Source organism: Cynara cardunculus (assembly GCF_001531365.2).
Source record: "Cynara cardunculus var. scolymus isolate 2C chromosome LG 8, CcrdV1, whole genome shotgun sequence".
In the NCBI taxonomy this organism is placed as follows: Eukaryota; Viridiplantae; Streptophyta; class Magnoliopsida; order Asterales; family Asteraceae; genus Cynara; species Cynara cardunculus.
In genome coordinates this window covers 7,687,008-7,699,977 of record NC_037535.1, presented here as the reverse complement: position 1 = coordinate 7,699,977, position 12,970 = coordinate 7,687,008, and the positions used below count along the sequence as shown (strand labels likewise).

Here is a 12,970-nt window from a genome sequence, read left to right as displayed (position 1 = left end):
ATGTATGTATTAGTGTTTAAATTTTGTCGTAGTCATTTTAATAATTTTAAAATGGTATGATTCAAAAAGTCAAATTTTATAAACACTTAATTATTTAATAATGAATAATATATTTACCAAAATTATTTATATACTGAATTTAATAAGGAAAAAGTTCAAAAAAATCCAACGAACTGTTTCATTTTGAATTATTATTAAGTTTCTGAAGTTTTTCTAAAATAAATAAACTATTAATTTTTTTTACTTTGAATGATTAAGTCATTGCATATTCTTTTGATAAATAAACTATCAAACTTTTAGAAACTAGTTAATTATATTAATTATTCAAAAAAGCTACATGTCACAGTTTGCTTGCCTCACCGATTAAATAGAAGGAAAATTTATCTTCAAGTCGCTATTTCCCGTGCTTTTAATCTACCTAGATAATTGATGAATAAATTTCTTTATAACACTTAATAATCTAATAATAGTATCATTTTACTGAATTTCATATGTAGTTTGGTGATATAGAAAAAAGGTTAGGTTATTTTTTTTTAATAAATAGTTATTTTAAAAAAAATACGTTTTTAAGGAACATGATTAAAAAGGAGAAGGAAAAATATATAATTTTTCTTAAAAATAATCATCAGGAAATAAAGAAAAAAATATTAAATAGGACGAGGAAAACCTGTAATATTTCTTATAGTAAGTACTATAAAAAATAACATTTTTAGTATTAATCTATTTTACAGAATAAAAAAATTGTGTTTTTAATAATAATCTATTTATAATTAAATAAAATGATAAAAATAAAGAAAAACAAAAAATGAATACTTATATAGAATGGAGGGGTGAATTTAGCAAGGTGTTAGGATGCAATGAGCCTTCGCGGTTGATACATGTGAACATAAAATGAGAATGATAACGACCAAAACGAACTAACAGGTGAATGCGTGTGTCTTTTGTACTCTGACAGGTGCGTGGACCGAGGTTGAAAGATACCGTCGAAATCGCCTCTCTCAAACCATGTCACGTGATGGTCGTCGAAGGTCTACTTCTAAACTCATATTATACTTTTGGGGTAAATTGGCAACTTTTATGAACTCAAGGGGCTAAAATGAAAAGTACCGCCAAAATTACTTTGCAGAGGAGTACACCGAAGATCTCGCCATCGCACACGTCAGACGGCTGCTGGATATCGTCGCTTGCACCACCGCTTTCGGTGGTTCGTCTACTACTCCCAAGAACGCGGCCTCCCCAAACAGTCGATCAGCACCTAACAGACCAGATTCGAGTGATGGAGAGACCGGTCAGGATAAGAATTCGATTGGTGGGGCCAAATCGCCGAAGACGGAAGTTTCTATCAGTTCCGATCAGTCTGAGAAGGGTGACACGACAACGGATATTTACCCGCCGCCGAGGCTCGGGCAGTTCTACGACTTCTTCTCGTTCTCTCACCTCACACCTCCCATCCAATGTATGTCCTTTTATATATTCATGTTTAAATATCAACGTTTTTTTAAGTAAATTATTCAGTTTCTTCTCAACATTTTCTCTGCCCTTATGAAATTTTTTGCAACTTCTACTTTTGAAATCAGTGGGTCTCATGAAATACTGGCACATAGTAATCACACTTAGTCACAAAGTCACACTCAAAACGGTGTGTATGAACAATGGGAAAGTATGCTATATTTGGGTTGTGTGCATTTGAGCCCTAAAATTGGCACTAGAAACCTGTCATTGATCGAATGCCACTTGTAAGAGAGCTGGTAGGTCGCACAAAAATCTGGTTCGGTTTCATAAAGTCGCGTACAACGGTATAAGTTGGTGCAGACTCGCAGTGATGTCTCTGTAAATGTACCATAGCTTTTCCTCTCTTCAATGTGATTTGTTGAGCGACTTGAAAGTCCGTTTCAGCAACTGGGTTAATTGGGAGGCATTTTCAACAGGCTTGGTTTTGACGCTATCGATCGACAAGTTCAATACTGATTCTTTAGATTGTTTCAATCGACCAGAGTGACATGTCAGTGAATGCATTTTGAAGCTAAAATTGCCTGTCTTATCAATAAAGAACAAGACATGAACAAATTTAAATGTTGAAGAAATCAATGGAAAAATCATGTGTTATTTCTAGACTCAATTTTAGATTAGTTCGACATACTCGACTTAAACAACCATTAAAAAACCAAACAGAAGAATGTTAAGAGCCTGCATGATCGAAGATTTGACAAAATAACTCGATAACTATCCAATAATTGCTGAATAGCCCTCTATAATGTCCAACTGGTATCTGTGGAAGTCTGATAGACCTGAACGTAAACCATTCCCAACATGCAAATTCTGTGGATTTACAGTTTACCCTTGTGTATCGTATCACAACTTATTTATGCCACTAAGTTTCTACCTTCTCTTTTTCACTGGTATTTTGGAATTTGATATATATGCATAGATTTTCTTAAAGTTTCTTGTTAAGTCAAACATTGATTTTTTTTTTGTTGGATTACACATTTCATTTGAAATTAGCAAGTATTTGACTCACAACTCAAAGTTTCTATCTTCTCTCTCACAGGTGAACTAATGATCTTATTCAGTGAAAGGCCAAGAGTTAACTGTTTGCATGCTTGTTTTGCAGACATTAGGAGATCTGCTCGTCCATTCCTTGAAGATAAAACAGATGATGATTTCTTTCAAATGGATGTGAGCATCTCATTGTGCTTTGTTTAATTGCTATAAAAAATGTGTGGACCACTAACGTTTTCTAGACATGTTCAAGCTGGTGATGTTTACACGAACCACAAAAAAAAGTTCATCAATTCCTACATCCATTTGCAGGTACGAGTTTGTAGCGGGAAGCCAATGACGATTGTTGCTTCCAGGAAAGGGTTCTATCCAGCTGGAAAGCGCATCCTTTTGAGTCATTCCTTGGTTGGTCTGTTGCGGCAGATAAGTCGGATTTTTGATGGTGTAAGTGAAAACTGACTACTTTTATATATATGATCCAAGGGTGACTCCACCCGCCCTTTTGCCAATTGTTTTGAGATGGAAGTCCGAAAAAATCCTTTACATGGCCTTGGTTTCTAGCTGGGGCACATGCTCTTACATATAGCTTGTTGCACCATAATTTTTTTTTCTTTGGGTGCATATAATGGACTTGAAATTGAGATGGGCTACTCAGAAGGGTGTATTGGCACATTAGTTTGAAAGTATTTGAGTAACTCCATTTGTTAGTGGTTTTGAGATGGGAGCCAAACCAATTCTTTACATCATAGACTTTCTTGACCAACATTTGCTTTCTTGTTGATTTCATAATTCAACAGTCATCTCTTCCATGTTTCATTTAATTCATTCTTATATGTTCTTCAAATGTCTTAAACCACAGGCCTACAAAGCTCTCATGAAAGCTTTCATTGAGCACAATAAAGTAAGTTAAATCTTACCGAGCACTTTGGCACCATATTTTGAATGAAAGTCGGTATAAAAATGTCTATATTTTTGTCTCAGTTTGGAAATCTCCCTTATGGTTTTCGCGCAAACACTTGGGCCGTGCCTCCAGTTGTTGCTGACAATCCATCTCTTTTTCCACCACTTCCTGTAGAAGATGAAAACTGGGGAGGAAATGGTGGTGGACAAGGAAGAGATGGTAAACATGATCATAGGCAGTGGGCAAAGGAATTTTCAATTTTAGCAGCAATGCCTTGTAAAACTCCAGAAGAGAGGCAAGTTAGAGATAGGAAAGCTTTTCTACTTCACTGCATATTTGTCGACGTGTCAGTGTTAAAAGCAGTGGCTACCATTAAGAATCTTGCTGAAAGTAGCAATTGTTCCTCAAATGGTTCCACCAACTCAATTGTACATGAGGAGAAAGTTGGAGATCTTCTTATTAGGATCACAAGAGATGTGCCGGATGCAAGCACAAAGCTGGATGGTAAAAATGATGGGAGTCATGTCCTTGGATTGTCACCGGAGGAGCTTGCTAAAAGAAACCTGCTTAAAGGCATAACAGCAGACGAGAGCGCAACCGTTCATGTCAGTATGATACCAGTCCATATTATCTAAACACAACTTGCACTTCTGCATTTTCATTTGTTTTATGACAAATGTTCTTTGGCACATTTTTTCTTCTAAAAATGCTACTGCTATCATGCAGGATACTTCTACCCTAGGCATAGTGGTCGTTAGACATTGTGGTTATACAGCTGTTGTGAAAGTTGAAACCGAGGTAAAATGGGATGGAAAACCGATTTTGGAGGACATTGACATCGAGGACCAACCTGAAGGAGGTGCTAATGCTTTGAATGTCAATAGGTCAGTTGAACCAAAATCCAACTTGCCTCAAGTCATATATTTTGTTCTCTTTGTACTTGGTAACTTGTTCCCGTGTATAAATGAAATGATGTATTGATATGCTATGGCCCTATGCTACAGGTGTTTCCTTGATGCACTTTTACCTCCGATAATTTTTAGGTTTGCTAATTACTTTCCGTATCACTTATTGTTTTTCAGTTTGAGAATACTATTGCACACGACATCCACACCGTCAGCATCTGGTGCAGTACAAAGGGTACAGGGTGCAGATGTTGAAGAATCACACTCTGCTAAGGTCTTGGTCAGGAAAGTATTGGAGGAAAGTTTGCAGAAAATGCAGGAAGAAGATTCTACAAACACAAAATCAATCAGATGGGAGCTTGGAGCATGTTGGGTGCAACATTTACAAAATCAAACTTCTGGGAAATCTGACTCTAAGACCGCAGCAGAAGCTAAGGTAGAACCAGCTGTGAAGGGTCTGGGAAAGGGATTGCTGAAGGAAATTAAGAAAAAAACTGATGATAAAAGCAGCAAGGTTGAACAGGAAGTTGCCACTAGCAATGGCCCTGACACAAACAGTAAATCAGATGACAGTGGCAACAGAGAGGCTGCAAAGTTGGACGAAGAAAAGGAAATGATGTGGCGGAAGCTGCTTTCTGAAGCAGCTTATTTGCGTCTTAAAGAATCAGATACTGGTCTCCACCTTAAGGTTTGCTTGCTGCTCTAATTTCACAAACCTGTTCTGATATCTGTGGCACATTAAGCACCTGATGGAAGTGCTGAACGTGCTTCTGTAGAGCATCTTTCATTATTGAGGCTGAACTTACAGAAACTTATAATCATTCTTGCTTGAAGGAAGTTACATTTCTTTGTTGTTTTTGGTCTAATTTCATTTATGTTGGCAGTCACCTGAGCAGTTGATTGAAATGGCACACAAGTACTATGATGATACTGCCCTCCCAAAGTTGGTTAGTTGCTTGACATTGCTAAGATCGTGAAGGATGTCATGTCTATTATTTTTCTTGGCATCAAGTGTGTGACTGATTGTTGCAATTCGTTATTTCTTAGGTGGCTGATTTTGGCTCCCTTGAACTTTCTCCTGTTGATGGTAGAACACTGACTGATTTTATGCACACAAGGGGTTTGCGAATGTGTTCCTTGGGGAGAGTGGTAATTCTTTCTTTTCATTTGGAAATACCTAATTCATCTTGATATTTTGCTACAACCATCGTCCTATAACTTGTTTCGGTCTTGTTACATTTATGTCATTCTGCTCAACAAGAATCAGACCTAGAAAGAACAATCAAAAGAAATCATGGAGACAAGTGAAGTGAAGCCTAGCTAGGCATCATTACTTGTCAGGAGTGAAACTGATTCTTATCTTTCTTTTCCACAAGCTTGATTGATTGATAAAAAGTGTTATCTTCAAAAACACCCTTGTATGTTGGCAACCAGATGGTGGCTAAAATTCTCTTTGAAGCTTTTCAGCGTTCACATACCTGTGATAGTTTTAAAGAGCGGAAAACTCTCCATGCTTCCTTGGCTTTCAGAGGGTTATGGTGGGAAGTTTTCACTTGCAGTTTCTCTTTCATTTTGCACAGATGTTATTCTCACGACTTGAGCCTTTGACTTTCCGGTCATAAAGGACTGACAACATCCATTGTTCCAAGGCTTGCCTTATTTGTTAGTTTTTAGGTTTATATACAGCAAGGTAGTTAAAACTCATCCCATCTTGTTTTTTCTGTTGTTTCAGGTTGGACTTGCAGATAAGCTCCCTCATGTTCAATCACTCTGTGTTCACGAGATGGTTGTTCGAGCTTACAAGCATATCTTGCAAGCAGTTGTAGCAGCAGTTGACAATATTGCTGATTTAGCTGAATCAATAGCATCATGCTTAAATGTATTGCTAGGAACACCCGTTGCGAGAAATGCAGCTTCAGAACTTGGCAATGATGATGACTTAAAATGGAAGTGGATTGAGCTCTTCCTATCAAAGAGATTTGCTTGGCAATGGACAAACGAATGTCGTACTGATCTTCGTAAGTTTTCCATTCTTCGAGGGCTTTGCCACAAGGTATGACACAAATTTGAGAGTGAATAATCATCTCTCTTACCCAGATTTTTTTCCCGAAATATCAATTTTGATAAAGCTTTTACCATCAGGTTGGTCTTGAGCTTGTTCCCAGGGATTATGATATGGATTCCTCATCTCCTTTCAGGAAGGCAGATATTATTAGCATGGTTCCTATATATAAGGTCAAGCATGTGATCGAATCCTATCCCCAATTATGTATAACATAAACTAATTACAGCAGATTTGATGACATGTGAACTATTTTCATACAGCATGTTGCATGCTCCTCCGCGGATGGACGCACACTTTTAGAGTCATCTAAAACATCATTGGATAAAGGCAAATTGGAGGATGCTGTCAACTACGGAACTAAGGCAACATAATCTCTTGCTTTTAAATGATAGTAACGGTTTTAGTTTTAATTTTTAAGTTATTCGGACCAAAACTTCTACCCAATTTCTTCAGGCACTCTCAAAACTTGTATCTGTCTGTGGTCCTTATCATCGAATGACAGCTGGAGCATATAGTCTTTTGGCTGTCGTGCTCTATCACACCGGGGATTTTAATCAGGTATATGAGCATATAGTCTTTTATTGCTTTGTAACTACGACAAGAATAAGTCGATTATTCAACCTGCATATCTCTCTGACTGGAAGAGACAATTATATACATGACAGTATTCTAAAGAAGTTACATTGTGGAGATCTAAAGTTGAATGGTAGAGTGGCTCGTTTTACATGTTTTGAAGCCTGAATGTTTTTTGCACTTCCCAACCCTCAAAACTACTGAAATTTGGGAGTCAGTGGTGGTGTATATTAGACTGAGGCTGTTTACCAAACACTTACCTGGTAAACACTTAACGGTAAAATTCAACACCACCACTTACTTACCGGGTAAGATTTTAGTCCACCAAAACGGCATTGTATGCAACCATTTATCTGGTAAGCACTAACCATGGTAAGAGTCGTCGCCCCTCACTTACCGGGTAAGACTCTTGGTCCTTGTCTCGTTCTTACTGAGTAAAATTTTTGGTTCTTATCATATTCATCTGGTAAGGTAATGTGACTTGGTAAGCGCTTACCCATGTAAACATTTGGTAAATGGCACCTCACATATCCATGAGGTTTTTCTATTCTTTCCTTTCAAGTCTCATTTTTTTCTTTTATCACATGTATTTCAAATTTTCGCAAAAGATCTCTGTACTATACAAATCTAATTATGAAGATTGACATCAACTGTCAATGCCCCATTCTGTAACCAAAATTTCTCTTTCAACCCTCTATTAGGCTACTATCTATCAGCAAAAAGCTTTGGATATCAATGAGAGGGAGCTGGGACTCGATCATCCAGATACGATGAAGAGTTATGGGGACCTAGCTGTTTTCTACTACCGTCTCCAACACACGGAGCTAGCTCTTAAGTATGTTTTTTTCCTTGCATTGTGTGTGATGAATTGTCCATTGGCATTTTCATAAAAATGATAGCTTTTGTTCATCTATTTGTCCTTTAGGTACGTGAACCGTGCACTATATCTTTTGCATTTAACATGTGGACCTTCTCATCCGAATACTGCGGCTACCTACATCAATGTAGCAATGATGGAAGAAGGTTTAGGAAATGTTCATGTTGCTCTTAGATACCTTCACGAGGCTCTCAAGTGTAATCAAAGGCTGCTTGGAGCAGATCACATACAAGTAATCTCTCTCTCTCTCTCTCTCTCTCTCTCTCTCTCTCTCTTTCTCTCCCCCATGAAACCCCTTAGCATGCACTCCCCCAGTCACAAAATAAATGTCTATAATGAAAGTGGCATTCAGTTTTAGAAATATGTAATTATTACACTTTTTGAATTACTAAATGACATTTTTACTCTTGATAATAGAGACTTTTTCCATCTCATAATTAAGAGTAGAATGGAAAAATAGAAACTTACTTTTGAAAGAGGATACTTATTTTGGGACAAACTAAAATAGAATTGTGTACGGGCAGAGGGACTAATAATTACAACACCCAAGATTGAAATATCTCATGATTAAACTGTTTAGATACTGGTATTTCTGTCCAATGAAAATTCTAATGTTTACTATCTGGCACACATTTTAGAATCAATTTGGTCCATCTTGGAAAAGTTCAAAACATCATTTGACCAAAGGTTCTTGATAACCTCAATTAGATTAGCCAACGAACTCATGTGCCAGAAAGTGCTCGTTGCAATTTTCATGGCACAGTGATTCACATGTTACATGGAACCATTGCTTGTGAATGAGAGCGTCCGTGCACTACCAAATATGACCTATATCAAAGACAAAATCTACTGATTCTTTATATTTTGTTATACATCTAAATATTTATGTTCTCTAATGTCACTATATTGAGTAAATGAATCAGCTCTTTGGATGCATCTTTTTTGTTGTTTACCAGATGCATCATGTTATCTCAAAAAATTTACTCAAAAATTTATCTTTTTGTCAGACTGCTGCTAGCTATCATGCGATAGCAATTGCTCTCTCTTTGATGGAAGCATACTCGTTGAGTGTTCAGCATGAGCAGACCACTCTGCAGATACTGCAGACGAAACTTGGACCTGAAGATCTTCGTACCCAGGTACTTTGTGACTTGCCAAGTTCTTTCTTGATGCATTAACATCACATCTGGAGATACATGCATTGCTTGTATTCGCTTCTTTGTTTTACTTAGCATGTAAGATATTGTAGGACGCAGCTGCATGGCTTGAATACTTCGAATCCAAGGCTCTGGAACAACAAGAAGCTGCACGCAATGGTACTCCAAAGCCAGATGCATCGATATCTAGTAAAGGCCATTTGAGGTAGATTTTTATTTCACCTTTTCAGACTTCTTTCTCAAGTACCAGTTTTTTTACATATACTGAAAATACACTACTAGATTAGTATTCAGATAAATAAGCCTGCCCTGTTGTCAGTATTCAGATAGCAATGGTTCTAAGATGAGCTTCTTCCGTTGCCATTGTTCCAACAAATTTCACTAGTTATATACGCACATGATGCTTGGCTCCATTGTTGGATTTTTGCATTAAAATAGTTAATATCAAGAAAATAACATATCTATAATATACGTGTAATGTTGATAATTGATGCTAATTATGTTTCTTTTGTTAAAAATGGATAATATACATAATTATATAGTCGAGTATTTTCTATGTAGAAGAGATCTTGATGGTGAGTTAGTTGTAAAAGATCTAAACTGAGTGTAGTTCATATTGATTTAGAAAGACCCTGATGGTCATTTATTTTCATGGATCAGTGTATCAGATTTGCTAGATTATATAGCCCCAGATGCAGATATGAAAGCACGAGAGGCCCAAAGAAAACAAGCTCGTGCAAAACTGGTAACCTTCTCCCTGCTGTATTTTCTTGTCCCACTCCCACCGCTATCCAGAACAAAGATACTTGTATCAAATTTTTATTTCTATTTTTCTTCCATTCATCCAGCTTAAAGTAAAACAAGGACAAAATGGAGAATCTGTGACCGATGAGCAAGTATTATCACCAAGACATTCTGTTCCAGAGAACTCTAGCGATAAAGAGATCAAATCTGAAAGCAGAACATATTCAGTGGATAGAAAACCAGATTTGGTTCAACCTGAGCAGCAGATCGAAAAGGAACCAATCAGTAATGTTGTAGAAGCGGACAACTCTGATGAAGGATGGCAAGAAGCTTTTTCTAAAGCAGGTCGTAAGTCTTCAAGTTCTAGAAGGCCAAATCTTGCAAAAATAAATACAAATTTCACAAGTGTTCCTCAGTCATCAAAGTATCGACCAAAGCCAGCTAATTTCACATCCCCAAGAACAAACACCAGTGAATCTGCTACTTCCGCCGGTGGTGTTACCAAAAAGTTCGTTAAGAGTGGAGGCTTCAGTCCAAAGTTGATCAATCCTTCTAGCACCACTCAAGGTTCAGGTTCAGCATCAGATAAACCATCTAGTCCGGCTTCAAATGATCAGGTTGTCAAACGTTCTCCTGTTATAAGTTCGATCAGCGTTAAAGAAGCTGGGAAACTCTTTTCTTACAAAGAAGTTGCTATAGCTGCACCTGGTAGCATCGTGAAGGCTGTGGCTGAACAATTGCCAAAGGACCCTAGCCCAGTTGAAATAGAAACAGAAGCCGAGAACGAAAAACTTGATAAAGAAATAGTTCAGGCGTCAGAAGATGAGCAGAAAACGACCATAGATGAGAAGAAGGAAGAAACAGAAGTTGTCAAGGAATCCGAGGCCAAAAAAGCCCAAGCGGACACAGTAAATCCTGATTCATCCAAGAATCCAGAAAGTGATGCTTTAGAAGTCGACAAGCCCAATGAGAGTTTGCATGATTCGGTTCAAGATGACCTGAAACAAGTGGCTCCAGAAAAAGATGACAAAACACCAAATGATGGAGATGATCAAAGCAAAACAGAAAATGGAAAAGAGATAACCAAGAAGCTTTCTGCGGCTGCACCTCCGTTTAATCCATCCAACACTCCAGTTTTAGGCTCCATTCCAATCCCTTTGAAAGATCACGGAGGAATATTACCTCCACCTGTAAGCATACCTACAATGGTCACAGTTAACCCTGCTCGTAGATCTCCACATCAGTCAGCAACCGCCAGAGTTCCATACGGTCCACGGCTTTCCGGTGGATATAACCGATCCGCAAACCGAGTCCCACGCAGCAAACCCATATTTCACAGTGGTGGTGACCTTGTGGTGGATGGAAATCTTCTCAGCCCTCCAAGAATCATGAACCCACATGCAGCTGAGTTTGTTCCCGGTCAACCTTGGGTTCCTAACGGTTATCTGGTTTCACCCGAAGGCTATCCTCTCTCTCCCAATGGTTATCCTCTCGCCATAAACGGTTTTCAAACAGGATATCCTGTTGATTCGGTTGGATCTCCGGTAAGCTCGGTAGAATCTCCGACCATAATCACTCCAGAAATTGGTGCTGAAACCCCGAACCAAGGTGGTGTAGCAGTTGAGTCAGTTGTGGAAAGTCAAGAAAAGACGGCTACTGATACAGTTGCAGTTACAGAATCGCCAGAAACCGTTGCTACGAATGAAACCTCTAACGATGAGAAACCGATCAAGCATTGGGGGGATTACAGCGACGGTGAAGCCGAGATTGTGGAGGTTGCAGGTTAAAAGGGTAAATATCATTTTTCGTGAGTGAAAAGAGTCCTTGGTTTGAAGAAAACCAATGGCATGTTGCATGAGAGACCAGTGTTGGGGGATATGGAAACCCAAATTTACCCCTTCACTGCCGTTCATGGGATTTTGTTGAATTGAGTGGGGAGAGCATTTTCTCAAGTTGGGGACGACAAGAAACTGGTGAGTAGTGTAACTTTTTTGTTGTCAGGCATTAATTTTGTGCTTTTTTCTTTCCAAGAAACTGATGTTGGGCTTATATATGGTTTTATAGTTTGTTTGTTGATTACCTTTATTTCTTCATTTTCACTAAAATACAACTTCATGATTTTACATATATACAATACAAGCAACCCCTTCACATCTTACGAAAAGTTAAAAACATCTTTTTACTACATGTGATGTGATGGCAAAATCAAAGATATGGACAACCTGTTACAATTATTATCACATCGGATAAAAATGTTCGGGTGTTTTCGTAGAATTGAAGAGGTGTTCGACATTTACTCATCTATATATAATTTTTTTTTACTTAATGGTTTTCGTAACAAGTTAGCTGCATGTGTCGTATTCCAGATAGAAAGAGAATGGTTGGGAATTTTTGCAGGTTGTCGGATAGTACAAGACTGATGATCATAAAAAAAGCATATAGTTGGTACCAAATTGTGGCATGAGAAGCAAAGAACTTGGTACCAAAGGGTGGCATGAGAAAGGAAATTTACAAAAATAACCAATCTATTAACATCAATTCAATTTAGAGTCGCTTTAAGATTCTTTTTTTTTAAATAGTCAAAATTTAAGTAGAATTCTTATGTATTATACGTAAGGATTGTTTTCGAAAAAAAAAAGATTTAAAAAACAAAGTTTACACAGAAAGTGGAAAGTTTACATATAAACCACTTTTCTATGTAAAGGTTTTCAAATCTTTTTTTTTTGGCCGAACTTTACACAAGAAGTAAAAAGTTCATGTAGAAACCACTTTTTTGCATGAAGTTTTTTATATCTTTTTTGTGTGGCCGAAATCAAAACTTAAACGTAATGCATAAACTATGACTATTTGACGAAGTTGGTTACTGACATGACTAAAAAGTGAAAGGACTATGGTGGATTGACTATTTTTTTATATCAATTTCCTTATAGTAAATGGTAACGATCATGTGAGAGATGCAATGTCATCATTATACAATCTGGTTTATTCTTTTTCAAATTATTTTCATAATATTTATAGAGAAATTAATTAAAATCGTTATTTTTCAGATGTTGGTTTTATCTCTTAGTCATTTCTCTCTTAGCTAGAATAACACTGGATCCGCAAAAAACTGATGAATTTCTTTTTCAATATGGAACCACATCCTCAATATTGAGGTCTGCAGCCCCTGGCTTTTAAAATATTGACAACTTTTACCCAGGTCTGCTATTTAGACATAGGTTTTTGCGGACCTGACACGTGTCGGCCAAA

General features: G+C 37.4%; 1 protein-coding gene across 1 annotated transcript in view; it reads left to right on the top strand.

Moving 5' to 3' along the window:
- The window catches only part of LOC112516155 (protein TSS-like), a 20,423-nt gene extending 8,621 nt beyond the window's left edge, over positions 1-11,802 (top strand). The window contains exons 4-23 of the mRNA XM_025123177.1: positions 956-1,028; positions 1,127-1,456; positions 2,612-2,676; positions 2,812-2,943; positions 3,359-3,400; positions 3,481-4,005; positions 4,127-4,284; positions 4,483-4,993; positions 5,190-5,252; positions 5,353-5,454; positions 6,038-6,358; positions 6,448-6,540; positions 6,631-6,732; positions 6,824-6,928; positions 7,645-7,778; positions 7,869-8,052; positions 8,828-8,959; positions 9,070-9,182; positions 9,638-9,722; positions 9,826-11,802. Of these exons, the coding sequence (XP_024978945.1) occupies positions 956-1,028; positions 1,127-1,456; positions 2,612-2,676; positions 2,812-2,943; positions 3,359-3,400; positions 3,481-4,005; positions 4,127-4,284; positions 4,483-4,993; positions 5,190-5,252; positions 5,353-5,454; positions 6,038-6,358; positions 6,448-6,540; positions 6,631-6,732; positions 6,824-6,928; positions 7,645-7,778; positions 7,869-8,052; positions 8,828-8,959; positions 9,070-9,182; positions 9,638-9,722; positions 9,826-11,508 (4,953 nt within the window). The 3' untranslated portion in view covers positions 11,509-11,802. The remainder of the gene's footprint in view (positions 1-955; positions 1,029-1,126; positions 1,457-2,611; positions 2,677-2,811; positions 2,944-3,358; positions 3,401-3,480; positions 4,006-4,126; positions 4,285-4,482; positions 4,994-5,189; positions 5,253-5,352; positions 5,455-6,037; positions 6,359-6,447; positions 6,541-6,630; positions 6,733-6,823; positions 6,929-7,644; positions 7,779-7,868; positions 8,053-8,827; positions 8,960-9,069; positions 9,183-9,637; positions 9,723-9,825) is intronic.
- The last annotated feature ends 1,168 nt before the right edge of the window (positions 11,803-12,970 follow it).